This window comes from Lissotriton helveticus, chromosome 3_1 (genome assembly GCF_964261635.1).
Source record: "Lissotriton helveticus chromosome 3_1, aLisHel1.1, whole genome shotgun sequence".
In the NCBI taxonomy this organism is placed as follows: Eukaryota; Metazoa; Chordata; class Amphibia; order Caudata; family Salamandridae; genus Lissotriton; species Lissotriton helveticus.
In genome coordinates, this window is record NC_136061.1 from 63,790,829 (window position 1) to 63,805,637 (window position 14,809).

The following is a 14,809-nucleotide window of genomic DNA, read 5'->3' on the forward strand; positions in this document are numbered from 1 at the left end:
TCCAAAGCTAGCCCCTGATCTGGCCCAGTGGTAGGGAACCCCAGGGCCCATCTGCTGTGACTGAGGAGAAATTCTTCAAGCCCTCAACTCATCACCCCCCCCCCTCTTTAACTTCAAGAAACAAGCAACTAAGGGCGCAGAACCATCCAAGTGCCAAGAAACCTGCTTCCTGGGACCAGGTACTGGACTGAGCTGCCCTGCGCATCTCCTGCCTTCAGCTGGGCCTACCTGTCTCCCCCTGTCTGAACTGTGTGACAAGCGCTATAAATTGTCCCCATCCTGCCTGACTAACTTTCAGAGCGCTGTAACCTGCCTTCCTGCCCAGGGCTGTGTCCGAGGCTGCCTGCCCTGAGCTGTCTGTTCCCCCGTGACTCCTGCGCTGAAGCCCCCTCAGGAATCATCCTGCCTGCGAGGCGCTGTGATTGCCCTCACCTGACTCGGTGCTAGCGCTGTACCTCAGCTCCCCCAGGTGCCTGAAGAGGCCCCCACGTCATTGCGGCATCAACGCCACCCACGCGACTGCTCTGAGGCGCTGCTGGCCTGCCCTGGGGCTGCCCGCCTGCGCGCGTTGTCCAGCGCCGTGTTTGACCCTCTCGGTGGCCCTCGATGCCAGGAGAGGGCCGCCGCATTCAATCCGTCAGGCCGCGCTAGGCCTGAAGCCTGCCTGTCCCCTGTCATGTGAGCGGGAGCGCCGCTGCGTCATCGGCTGTGCCCCCGCCCGACCCTCGCAGCCATTGGCTGCCCAGAACCAGCCCTTCTTCCGAGGCCCGGCACCCGGAGAAGAACTAGCTCGCCGTGGAGGGGGGGCCGAGGACCTGAGGAGCCCCCTCCACTGTGCCCCGCGAGCAGCGCTCTAACCCCCAAAGAGCCTTGAGCCCCGAGGGCTCGACCTGCCTCGCCCCCAGCGAAGTACCTGCACCATGCTGGGGCAAGGGAGACTCCGGGAGGGACAGAGCCCCTCCCGTCTTCAACGACATCTCCGCAAGGACCCCGGAGGGCTGAAGAAGTGAGGTAACCCCCTGGGGAGGAGGGCGGTGGAGTAGGTTAACTGTGACTGGGCCATGTTGGCCCCTTTCTGAATGTGCCTCATTTTATTGTTTTGCCTACATATTTACAAGTAAAACAGAATGTTCCCTTGGGTGTGGATAGATGAAGTGAGCCAAAGGGTCAAGAGAAAATAATTACAAATTAAGTCAAGAATTCTTACAATTTATTGAGAATACAGAAAGTTTTTTTTTTAAACGAAGAGTGGACCAGAAGGATCCCACTCCACACAACTAAAACCATAAAGTTTTTACATTCAATATTGGCCAGCAAGATTGAAACACAAAAGACAGAAAGGACTGTAAGACATAGAATAATGCACTACTGATTGTATATTCGGACCCGTTTGTAAACACCTAAGCTATGTACACCATAATTTTGTCTATCAGCAAAAGATGATTTATCATGAATTATACTTGGTGTAGCGTCGACGCGTTTCGGTGGTATTTCAAAGTTCTATCCACCTTTATCAAGACAATGTTTTGATTTGTCAGGGTTCAGGGGTCGATATAATTGCCCTGGGAGTCCGTGTTAGGAAGATATTTTCAGATTCTAGGTTATTCGGTATTTGTGTAGAAATTGTTAAAACCGCAAAACAAGTTGAAGCTGCCTATAGAGTGCTCCTGCTAATATAAGCTTTTGCGCATGGAGTATGGGCTATCCAGAATTGTTATGCTCCATGTTGTTTTGCTTCTTTTCTTTCTAATTTTAAAACCCAGAGGCGCCGAAGTCTTATCCTAGCAGTGTCAGCGTTAGTTTCGCTATTTATCTACAAAGGACTGCTCTCTTCTCTGTTTATATATAGCCTTAAGGTAGCATAACCAGAGGCATACACTTCATGTCCTCCTGTTTAGTGATTCTTTTCCTGGTGGATCACGTAGGACTGCCTGCTTCTCTGGTTCCACGAGAAAAATATTTACAAGCCTGAATTACTCATCGTGCACCATATTTACAAGCCTGAATTATTCTTCGTGAATCATATTTACAAGTCTGAAAGGGTTAAAGTGTACCATATTTGCAAGCCTGCTAATGAGGGAGAGTCACTTCACTGTACTGAATTTTCTTGCAGAGGTGGACTTCCATAACATTCTGATGATCTGATCTGGGTCGCAGCCGACCTGTATTCACAAGGAGAAAGGCTTGTCATAGTTGACTAAAGGCTGTGTTCTTTGAAGTTCTTTGTTAGACTGATAAGTACTTGCTGATATGTTTTATTCCTTTCTAGGAAAAGTGTCCATGAGATTTGATGTGCTATTTAGATGCATTATAATTGTCGCTTCTTGTAGGATCCTCCAGGTTTATACCATTACCCCTTTGCCTGCCAAAGAGTCTGATGCAACAGGCGGGGTTAGTTAATGTTTCACTGCATAGATGAACTGGCTGTAATTTTAATGAAAAGCCTTACTGAAATGCTTACCCTTCACAGGAAATGCAACCTGCACGTGATTCCTGAAATGTCTTAATGAAATGTTTATCTGAAATGCTAATGAATTACCAATGCCTTGCTTTAATTGAAAGCCTATATAAAAATCTTGATTTTTCAAATACAACAACTGGTGTGGTCTCCATTATTGTGCCACTGTGTGTTTCATTGGATGTGTGTGTTTTTTCAAATACAACAACTGGTGTGGTCTCCATTATTGTGCCACTGTGTGTTTCATTGGATGTGTGTGTTAAGTAGCTGCTTTACACATAATTATTTACAACAAGGGGTGGTGATGGACAGAGTCTCTGAATTAAGCAGAGTACTCTCACCCAGTCAAGAGATCAGGGCTAGATCCAACACCGTTTTTTAGCTCATTGCACCATCCCAGTTTCAGAACCTGGCTGTATGCAAATTAGTCTGTCCCTGGCCCAGTGCATCATGGGAACAGGGCAGACCAGACTACAAAAGCCAATTCTTACACTGGGAAGGAAACAAGCTTCCGGGGACCGGTTTCTGGCATTACAGCCGTCTTCGGCCCGGCTTGCTTGAATCCTGATGGTGCAATGAGCAAGGGACTCACATCTGAGTATACCCTTCCACGCTTAGGGTGGACAAAATTATTTACAACAAGGGGTGGTGATGGACAGAGTCTCTGAATTAAGCAGAGTACTCTCACCCAGTCAAGAGATCAGGGCTAGATCCAACACCGTTTTTTAGCTCATTGCACCATCCCAGTTTCAGAACCTGGCTGTATGCAAATTAGTCTGTCCCTGGCCCAGTGCATCATGGGAACAGGGCAGACCAGACTACAAAAGCCAATTCTTACACTGGGAAGGAAACAAGCTTCCGGGGACCGGTTTCTGGCATTACAGCCGTCTTCGGCCCGGCTTGCTTGAATCCTGATGGTGCAATGAGCAAGGGACTCACATCTGAGTATACCCTTCCACGCTTAGGGTGGACAAAATTATTTACAACAAGGGGTGGTGATGGACAGAGTCTCTGAATTAAGCAGAGTACTCTCACCCAGTCAAGAGATCAGGGCTAGATCCAACACCGTTTTTTTAGCTCATTGCACCATCCCAGTTTCAGAACCTGGCTGTATGCAAATTAGTCAGGGACAGACTAATTTGCATACAGCCAGGTTCTGAAACTGGGATGGTGCAATGAGCTAAAAAACGGTGTTGGATCTAGCCCAGATCTCTTGACTGGGTGAGAGTATTCTGCTTAATTCAGAGACTCTGTCCCTCACCACCCCTTGTTGTAAATGCTTTACACATAAGCACCTGGCCGCCTTCCTGCTCGAGCCATGCTACCCCCCGGAGAACTGGCGGTCCCAGTTCTTACAGCCCCCCATTTTTTTTGCCTGGTATTGATGTAGTTTCTATTGTAGTGCACAGGGTCCCTACCAATCAGGTCCCCTGTACCAGTGCTTCTTCCATAAAAACGAGCCCCTGTAAGTCCCTAGTAAAAGGTATCGGATTACCCAAGGGCATTGGGACTGAAGAGGGTTCCCTGGGGGCCCTAATCTAGGCCGTGCAGCATGCATGGCCTGATGCAGAAAAAATGTCACACTACCTGTGTACCATGCCAGCTAGCCCTGCCTAAGATCTAGTTCTTCTTGACAGGAGCCAGTGCAGGCTAAAAAAGGTGGGGAATGAGGTGGGCTTATTTTTGCGCTGCGTTCTGGATTGTTTGGAGGCGCTTGAGGACGAGGTTGATGGTTATGGCGTTCCCATAGTCAAATCGACTGGTGACGAGGGCTTGAGTGACCGTTCTTCTGGTGTCGGTTGGGATCCATCTGAAGATTTTCTTGAACATTCTGAGGGTGTTAAAGCAGGTGGAGGCAACGGAGTTGATCTGATGTCTCATGGAGAGTTCGCTGTCTAAGATGATTCTGAGGTTGCGGGTGTAGGTGGTGGGAGATGGTCTGAGGGCGGAAAGCCATCAGGAGTCCTCCCATTGTGAGGTGGGTCTTCCGAAGAGGAGAACTCCGTTTATTTTTCAGTGTTTAGTGTGAGGCAGTTGGCTCTCATCCAGTCAGCGACGTTAGTCATAGCATTCTGGAATTTCGTTCTGTCTTCGTTGAGGGAGAGTATGAGCTGGGTGTCTGCACAGGAGATGATGAGACCTTGGCTGCGAGTGATGGGTGCCAGTGGAGTCATGTAGATGTTGAACAGTGTGGGGCTGAGTGAGGAGCCCTGGGATAGCTGCAGATGATGCTCTTGGGGTTGGAGGTGTGCGACGGGAGGCACATTCTGAGTGCACCCGGTGAGAAACAAGGCTAGCAGCTTGAGGGCGCTGCCGTAGATGCTGTTGGGTGATTCCGTTGTCTAGGATGGCATTTACGTTTTCCGTGGCAGCTATAAAGAAGGTTTCTGTGCTGTTCGGGCAGTAACAGGATAAGGAGAGGTCAAGAAGGTGGTTAGATCCCAGGTAGTATGTGAGTTGGCGGTTGACTGCTTTCTTCAGTACCTTGGCTGGGGAGGGGAGGGGAGGAGCGAGATGGGGTAGTAATTCTTGAGATCGGATGGATCTGTTGTGGACTTCTTTAGAGGTGGTTCGGCAGGTTTCCAAGTTTCTGGGAAGGTGGCAGAGCTGAAAGCCTCGATGCTGGTAGCGGGTTCACATTCTCTTTGTGTCTGAGGTTGAAGGTGTGGTTCGGGCAGGGGTCAGTGGGAGCTCCAGAGTGGATGGAGGACATAATGGATGTTGTGGATACAGTGCAAAGAGATGTCTAGTCAGCGAGGAAGTGGAGCGGAAGGTTAGTGGGAGGATTGGGGGGAAGTCCGGCTGTGGCTGTTAGGGTTTGAAAGTGTTGTAGATGGTACCAATTTTGGTGTGGAAGAAGTCTTTGAGTGCAGAGGGATTGGGAGGGCTGGATGGTGTTATCATTTTTCTTGCTTGCAAATTAATTTTTTTCTCCTACACTCTGAAGATTCTTAGACCGTTAATCTGCTTTAGTGCAAAATTCTATAGTATTGAAGTTACACAGTTCCATATGCTTATTGGTTTTGCCTAAAGTATACAAAAGACTAATGGATGGAATGCTTGCATTTTCTCAGAGGTAATTACTTGGGCTGCATCAGTCCATTATTTAGCACACTTTTCCACCTGAAATTGGACCTATTCATATGCAAATCAGTGTCACCCCTGCTCCAGTAGGAACAGTCCAGCCCAAACTGCAGGGCCAAGTCCTCCCTGAACCATAGCACAGGCAATTCAAGACTAATTTTGCCCACATTGGGGCTCTTCAATCTGGTGTAGCTTGTTTTCAGTGGCAGTGAGCACTGGACCAGCGCCTGGGCATACCCGTCGCTTTTTAGGTCACACTGAAGTATACAGAAAAGTGATGGGTGGAATACTTTAATTTCAGCCACTGGCTTAGGATTTCTTTTAGGCGTAGAATGAAAGGAATTGTGGTGACTACTATAGCTCTTGGATAGCTGTTTCCAGTTGTGTTGAGATGCGACTTTCGCCTTGTGTGTGTGTGTGTGTGTGTGTGTGTGTGTGTGTGTATATATATGTATGTATGTATATATATATATATATATATATATATACACATATAATCTATATCCGGTCATGAAAGTGGCTAATTTGAGCAAATATAACCTTTCTAATTAAAAAGGGCTTATTTTTTTCCCCTCTTATTCAGCTTTTCAAACCTTGGAAATACATGCTATATGAATGCAATTTTACAGTCCCTCTTTTCGCTGCAGTCATTTGTCAATGACCTACTCAAGCAGAGAATCCCCTGGAAGAAAATCCCTGTCAATACGCTGATCAGGTAACTTCATTTTTGTACAGACTACATTCTCCATAATTTACTTTTCATTAAAACTAATTTCCATAAAAATGTTTTTCCTTTGGGAGCTTCCCCTTCCTGTTTGTAATCCGTGGTAAAAGGGTAAACTGTTCAGTGTTGAAATCTGCGTTTTTATATACTAGGGCTGTAAACAGTCTACCTCCTTGTCTTGATCATTTGAATTGCAGGCAGTGAATTTGAGGTACTATGAACTATGAGGACACTATCTCATAATTACTAATACTTGCCGAGTGATTTGAATAGGAGGACTCTGATCTTCCTTGCTGTATTTTTAGCTTTTTCTACTATTTGCAAGCATTTGAAGATGGAGGCAGAGGTTAACTAGTTGCAGTAGTTGGTACAGGTTCAACTTTTGGTTCCACTTTTCATGCTTCCTTCGGGGATGTGGAATCCCTATATGCATTTACTGCCTTTCTTTTGCTTTTACAGAAGTTGTCTCTTGGCAGCTGGGTTGCCTTAAATCTCACACTTTTTCCAGTGTGGGATTTAATGTAAAATGCACGCAGAGGGCATCTTAAAGATGCACCTTGAAAAACGACCAACCCATGTGTGGTTCCTGAATGGCTGCCTGCCTTTTGCCACCACCAGACATGTTTCTGGACCCCCTGTGTAGAGAGCCTCTACTCTCTTGGTCCAGAAACAAAGCTCATCCTGGGCACAGGTGGCATGCCTCCTGTCCCAGGATGGGCTGGTTCCACGAAGGGAAAGCTTTAAAGCACTGCTGCCTCTGTAAGCTGTCCCTGCCTTTTGCTGCCCAGAGGAACTGGCTCCCACTGATTCTGACCCCTACTTTGGGTGGGAGAATCCGCAGTAAACCGAGTAGGGAGGAGAGGTGTGACACCTTTGCCAACCCCACCCCTAGGTGTGGTAGGCAAGGTGAAGCACACATCTTCATTCCATCCCTCTTGAAGATGAGGGAACCCAGACAGTTAGGAAGAGGCTCATGCCCCCTTCCCACTGTAGGATGGCAAAATAGGGGGTGTACTCACCCCAAGTAAGGGACCCATTGGTCCCGACTTTCACACCCCTGTAAACTCCCATAAATTTAGTATTTAGTATTTATGGGTGACCCTGAACCTTGCCGTCTCCGTTTCAAGTAAGAAAGAACGACCGAAGAGCCATGCTGACCCAGGAAGAAGGGGACCCCAACTGCTTTGCCCCCAGCCCTACCGGCTCCACTCTGACCTTCCCACAGCGGAGCCTTTGCGGGTCCAACAGCCCCCCAGAGAGCAACCATCTTATCACTGTCTTCTGTGAGCACCGGACCTGCTCAACCAAGACTCGCCCACAGAATCCGATTCCAGGTGACTCCACGATTTTGCACCACGCTGCACCTGACATCCACGGCCTGAGTACGAGCGGCCCAACACCACGAGGAGGGGTCCCCAGTGATCCTGATCTGGGATCTAGTGATCCCCGATCTACTTCAGACCGGACTGCAAAAGACACCGCTGCACCAGATTCCTGCGGCCTTGGGTGGCCCAACCGACTGTGTCCAGGCACCTGCCCCATACCCCCCCCCACCCTTTCAACCCTCTCACCCCCACCCAGGTACCCAACTTACCTCCCCAGCCGAGGTTGCCTTCAGGAAACCTCCCTGACCGAGCCTGCAGCATCTTTTCCGATCCGGAGATCTCCATTGGAATCCACAGGGTCCCTAACGTCTTCTTGGCACTCTGCATCCGGCCGTCCCTGTGCCGCTGGTGGTGCAGCACCTGTGCTGATTACTCGCCTCTGCAGCGCTGATCCCTAACCCAGGAAATTTGCTCCCACAGCCAAGTGGCCTACTCGCAAGCAGTCCCTAACCGAATGCCCCCTTTGCCCCATTGTCTAACATTGGGCCCCTGCACTCTGCAATTTGAGTGCCAAACAGGGCCTTGGGGAACCTTGGTCCTAACCTCAAACTCCTACTTGTAAGTAGTACCGGTAACTTTCTTTTTCCCATAGAAACCAATGTTAGGAGTTTTTGTTCCTAAAATATTTCTGTTGATCTACTGTTTTGCATGAAAAGAAAGTTAATGTGCTTTAATTTAAGAATTGTCGTACTTACCTTTAAGTGACTACCTCCAGTGTGTGATCTCTGCTTATCTCCTCAAATACTGAGAAGTAGTCCAAGAATAATCAAAAGTAATCCTATTATATTTTAAACTGTTTTTTATAAAGAAATACAAACCTGTGAACGATTCCAATACGATCCACAATTGCATTTCTGTGTACAGCTTTGCATTAGAAAATGTCTTACTTACCTGTGCCAAGTCCTGCTTCAGTCTAAAAAATAAAATTATTTTTATATTTACCTAAATGGCCTGCATTCAGTGTGCCGTCTGCCTTGAATGAGTGAATACAATAAATGCTTCACACCCTCTGGATAAGCCTAACTGCTTGCCCGCACTACCACAAAGAGAGCTGTTATTTCCGGGCTTATTTAGCCTCTGCTGTACCTCTGTGGACTCCCTGGACTCTGTGCACACTATCCCTTTGATCTAGTATTTGCAGAGCCAGCTTTCTACACTCACCTCTTGAAAAAACTCACCCTATCATCTATATCAACAAAGCCAGAGCACCTGGTGACACCCAAGTCTAACATCAGCTTGTTAACTACCTCATTGAGTTAGTCTGATGCAAAGATCTACCTGTATCTCACTTGGATTGTGTTGAACTGTTGCTCGATCAGTAAGATTGCTGTTCATGACTTTCTCAATGTTATAGTTGCTGACTTCTGTTGATGAATCCTTAGTATATAATTGCCATATTGACAGCTAGTACTGCAGCTACCGTCTTGATGACTTGATTATATTGATTGAAGTCTACCTCCTTACCTAAGCAAAAGTATACTTTATCTGTTTCTTAATCATCTCTTGTCAACTGCAATCTCAATGATAGTTACTTCAACCTTGAGTTTAAACCCTATGCCATCAATTATCCCAATCTGATAGAAACATCTAGCTGTAGATTCCTTACCCTGCCTGGGTGCCATGCCTGCTAGCACTGCCTGACCGAACAGGTAAGTCGCCCCTCTAGCAGGCTTCACAGCTCTAAGGCAGGGTGCACTGTACTCCATGTGGGGCCATCTGCATCAGCAGATGTGCCCCATCAATATTATGCACCATTTCCCAATATCGCTAGTTCCAGTGAAGCCATAGAAAGTACATGGGCTGAGAACTAGGCAACTTTGAGTTCCGCAGCATTGTTCTCGCGCTACTGAATATAGAAGTTTTAGGTATCAAACTACTCTTCTCAATAAATCCACACTGATTCCAGTGCACATTTTATTGTACCATGTACCCAGAGAATACCTCAGATGCCCCCTGAATCCCTACCAACCCTGGTGTGGTCTCTGACCGGCTGAAGGCAACTAGCCACCACCAGTCATGTTTTTGGACCCCTGGGTAGAGAGCCCCCTGCTCTCTGGTACCAGAAACAACGCACATCCTGGGCAGAGAGGTCATGCCTCCTCCCCCAGGATGGTCCAGTGTTCGAAGAGGGAAGATTCAAAGGCTTGCCGCCTTTGTAACGCAACCCCCAGCCTTTGCTGCTACCAGCCAATGGCCACCCCTGGTTTACACCCCCACTTTGGGAGGGTAAGCGGGTGGGAAAATCTGAAAAGCGAGGTGAAGCACAACTTTCAGTTCCCGCCATCTTGAAGATAAGGAGACTCCTTCAATCAGTGTTAGGTCTATGCCTCCTTCCATATGAGGGTGGCATAATAGAGTATGTAACTACCCCCGGTAAGGAGTCCATTGGCACTACCTGCTACTACCCTAAAATGCCTCGTAAATGTAGTATTTTGGGGGGCTCCTCCAAATCTACGACTACCTAAGTAGAAAGGAGATACCCTGCAGCAGAAGCCAGAAGATGAAGTCAGAAGATGAAGCCAGAAGATGATATATATATATATATATATATATATATATATATATATGTATAGAACCAGGTTGAGTTTATACCACAGATATCCCATGAAAGGGTTAATCGGTCACCTTGAAAGTAATCCATGGTAAATTAACAATTCTACTCAAAACAGGGAGTAGATAATAGTAGGCTCACTTTCTTTCGTCGCAGAGTAAATGTGTCAATGTGATGGGGCATTAGGCCTCTTTATGCACCTCTGTAGCTTCGCCATGGGGACCATCGTTTTTCCCATTGCTTTAAGCATCCTCCTACTTTTATACATTACTTCTTGTGCTTGTTGGCACCAGTCGAGGTCAATCTTCCATTCCACCAAGCTTGCACCCCAGTGCCTGGCGCACCCGCCGCAAGTGCCAACCATAGTCTATTGTCTGGGCCAGTTTTCCTCCATTTTAACCATCAGAAGGAGCCATCGGGCATCCAGCGGCACCTGTAACCCCAGTACCATAGACATTACTGCCATCACCCCTCGTTAGAACAAATAAATCACAGGACATTCCAATAAGATGTGGAAAAAAGACCCTTCCTGCTGGCAGCCCCTCGTACATGTCGTCTGTGCCTTTCCCCATTTATGAAGCAGTGTGTGGGGAATAAGAGCGGTGTAGTATCTTAAGCTGTATCAACCTATATCGTGTATGGATTGCTATTTCTCTGGGGCTTTGTAGAGCTTCTGTCCAGTCTACGTCTACCATATTGCCTGTGTCTTCTTCAAAGGGAAGCAATGGGGTTTGGTGCATTGTATGAGTTTCTGGTATATTATTGACGTCCCTTTATGAGGGATAGGGTCCACTAGCCGCCTAGAGGAGGGTGATCTGCAACATTCTTGTTGGAGTTCGTCAGAGGGGAGAGGTGTTCCGTCCCTCCACACGTCTCCTGGGTGGTCAATGCCTATAGCTGCCATCCCTTGAATCCCTCCAGGGTGGTGGCCTCCCTCCGCCGATCTCCAAACCATAGGGGTGTCATGCCTGTCAACCACTACTGCCATCCCAGAAACCTATTTGCCTCGGTCCAGCAATTAACCACTACTGCAGTTTGTGCTGGCCATTCTGGATGTGTCCTACGGGCGTATAAGAATGGCTTGTGGTTTCTACTGGGCATTGCATCTCGGTCCACTCTCTACCCTGGTGCCTGCTTGGCTGTGCAGGCCCAGTAGTTTATTACCAGAAGTTGTGCGGCCCAATATTAGAGTTTGATGTTGGGGACAGCCAAGCCTCTCTCATACACCTCTTTGCAGCTAGGTGTTCCTCCCTGCCATAGTAGTGTACGGAGCTCCTGTGCTACTTGTTTTAAGAAGGTTGGGTTGGTGGGACTGGGTCTGGAGTATTTTACAGAATGTATAAGACGCGCTAGGGTCATTTTATATAGGGCATCTCTGCCTATTAAGGACAGCGGCAAAGTGCGCCAGTGTATTACATCCATGTGAAGCCTGTTTAGCTTGTGAATGAAGTTTCTCTGCGAGAATAATTGGTGATCACGGGTCACCTGAATGCCCAGGTATTTAAAACCTTCTATACTGATCGGGAGTATCAGAGGGGGGCCTGACAAAGGGAACAGTAGCTCCCAAAAAGTTCGCAGAAATGTACGACCCTTGCAATGGAGTGATAAGGCCTTGAGAGATACAGGATTATGTTGTCAGTTTATAGGGAGATACGTTCCTTTGAAAACTTGAAATATTTTTTTAAAATCCTACGAAATACTGAAAGGCAATTACCTACCTGTTTTAAGTTGAGACCCCAGTGCTGGCCCCAGGAGCCCAGCACTGGATTACAAAAGTAACAAGATCGTACTTTACCTGCAACCTGAATTTTCTCCCATTGAATAACATTGCCAGCTTTACAGTGAAAAGTTTTCAAGTGTGAACTTTTAAAACTGCTTTATATTGCTGGAAATTCATTACAGTAACTAAATCGTTTTTGCTAATCCAGTTTCAGCTTAGACCCCAGGACTGAATCTAGGATCTAGTCCTGGCACCCCTAAAGTAATCTGTACTGTAATCAACTGTACTTTTGATGATGACCATCCATTGAATTTAATGCTAAAGTGTGTTTAGACTGGTGTTGCCTACAGCAACCCCAATATCTGTTTTCACAAACTTTATTGCTTCTTTGTAAAGTAATTACATGAGAATACTCATACCTAGAAAAGTATATTTTTATTCCTGTTTGTTCTAAAAATAAAACTATATCTTTGGCCTGGAGTTCAGTCTTGGAGTGTGTGTATTCCTTTGCTATCCGAGTGTGTACAGCAAATGCTTTGCACTGCACTCTGGTATTGCCTTCCTGCTCGACCAAGCTACCACTCTTGAGAGTAAGGTCAGTTCTGACTTTAACCTCTATTATACTGTTGGGGTTTGTGGACTTTATACACACTGTACTTCATTATAGTCCAGTATATATAGAGCCACTTTATCACACCCGGCCGATGGCTCTCCCCCCCCCCCCCTCCCCCCCCCCCCCGGCCGATGGCTCCCTCTCCCTCACTCCCAACACCCCTCTCCCCCACCCCCCGCAGCCCGCCCCCCTTCCTCTAGGGTTAAGATCTTTAATATTAAAGACATTTGTAAGCCTAATTAAGACACTATAGAACTTCCTTTATTGACTTGAATGATTAAACAGAATTATACCCTGTAGCTAATGACCATGCTATCATGATTTCAACACCTCAGTACTGTTTTTGTGTTGGATCACGAAGTCACAGGTAGTTTGGTGTAATCTTATGAAATATTATATCAAAACCATTGATCTTAAACCGAAACTTGCCCTTACCCTATCCCTACCCATTGTTTTTGTAACTCTCAGAAACGGGTATAAGCCGTCCCTATAGCCTAAGCTCTCTTGATCTCTATTGCTTGATCTCTATGTAGTTGGATCAAAGATCCCGCACCGTCCTATATTATCGTTTACCTGACTGTTTACTGGTATTTCATCAGCCCATAACTGCTACCCGATCATGCTATTGAATATGATACTTTACCCAATAATGTTATTGTGCCTTCCCCCCCTGTTGCTGTTAAGCGCTCTGATATCTGTAAAGATCTTGTTCGCGCTATATAAAACTCTGTGTGTATATATATATATATATATATATATATATATATATATATATATATATACTCATTGTTTTGTAAAAAGTGATCCAATTAGGTTGCCTTCCCATGTGTTTAACATGTACTTACAGCGGTTTTCTTTCCCTAGACGATTTGCATTGCTGCTGTTAAAGAAGGACATTTGCAGCTCTGAACTAAAAAAAGATTTACTCAAGAAAGTGAAGGGAGCAATTTCTGCCACAGCTGAACGTTTTTCAGGTTACATGCAAAATGTAAGTTCTAAACTTCCTTCACAAGTCTGGATTGCGTGGGCATGGGAATTTGTTATATTAGTCGTCCCTTTTCTACATTTGATCTTTGCTCCTCCTCATCAGATTTTTCAATGTTCAGTGATTCATGGTTAACCTAGAATTAATGTGCTGGTATGGTCTGATAACAATGTTGTGTCTTAAGGAGTTGGTCATTTGGAGTATTGTTTAGGCATTGTAGGATTTCTGGTTTAATGTGCTTGCCTCTTGTAACTGAAGAAAGTGTTAGCTAATGGGGAATGTTTGCTGTACAGTGAGTGACTTTAGCAGGACAGTGGCACAGCTTCACTTAAGACGTGCCCCTGTCCACTTTCAAATGCGAGCATGGAAACGATGTGTAGTTTCTACGATTTGACCTACTAATCTTAAACTCAGTTTACTTTGAAAAAAACAAGTGCCCTTATGTAACCTCACTTGCACCTTCTTTTTGCGATTTCTGTACCTCAGTGTGCCATGCCCCAAAGTATTCCAGTGACTGTCTTTGTGCCTTAATGGGAGGGTGAGAGTCTCCCTTTGTTAGTGGATATGTGACTACTTTAGTGGGGTTGATTGGTGTGTTGATTGGTGGATGGATGTGTGGGAGCATGTGAGTGCTTTTTTTGGTCTCCCCTTGCGACGCAGCGCATGCGCTGCTCGCTTGCGAGATCTGTTGTCTTCAATTTAGCTACCGAAGCGGGGGTGGAGGCTCCACCCATGCTTCTGATTGGTTCAACGAACTGGACAATCAGCAGGATTTTGATCCTGTTTTCTCATAAGCAATACATTTGGATTGCTGTTCTTTGCTGAACTCTGGAGTGCAGGTAGTTTAGTGTCCATTGCAGCTGGCTACGTTGTAACCTCTGAATCCTTTATAAAAAGACATTTCTAATCTGCTATAGATATAGCGAAGTTGTCTGCTAGGCAGGTCATGCCGGAGTTTTGTCTCCTGAGAACATACGTGCTCAAGAGTCCCATGCCTCCAACTTTAGGTTAATTTGCATACAACTGCATTATTTATCCTATTTGGTGTATATAGAGCAGCCCTGTGGAGAACTGAAGAGGGTCGTATCAGACTTAGAAGCCCAGACAGGCAACACTGCTGTTAACAGATCAGAGATTACAATTGTATTTAATGTTCCTGTCTTCCCAGACTGTCTTTGTTACCGTAGTTGATAAATCGAACAGATCTGCCTCAGAAGGGATAGATCCTCTGGATCTCTGCTTCTAAATGCTGTTCTGATATCAGTTTATTGTAGAGGAATGTTAGTTTG

General features: G+C 46.2%; 1 protein-coding gene across 3 annotated transcripts in view; it reads left to right on the forward strand.

Moving 5' to 3' along the window:
* The window catches only part of USP37 (ubiquitin specific peptidase 37), a 396,132-nt gene that overhangs the window by 98,064 nt on the left and 283,259 nt on the right, over positions 1-14,809 (forward strand). For all 3 annotated transcript variants that reach the window (XM_078679235.1, XM_078679238.1, XM_078679236.1), the window contains 2 exons: positions 6,126-6,257; positions 13,400-13,523. In XM_078679235.1, the coding sequence (XP_078535361.1) occupies positions 6,126-6,257; positions 13,400-13,523 (256 nt within the window). The remainder of the gene's footprint in view (positions 1-6,125; positions 6,258-13,399; positions 13,524-14,809) is intronic.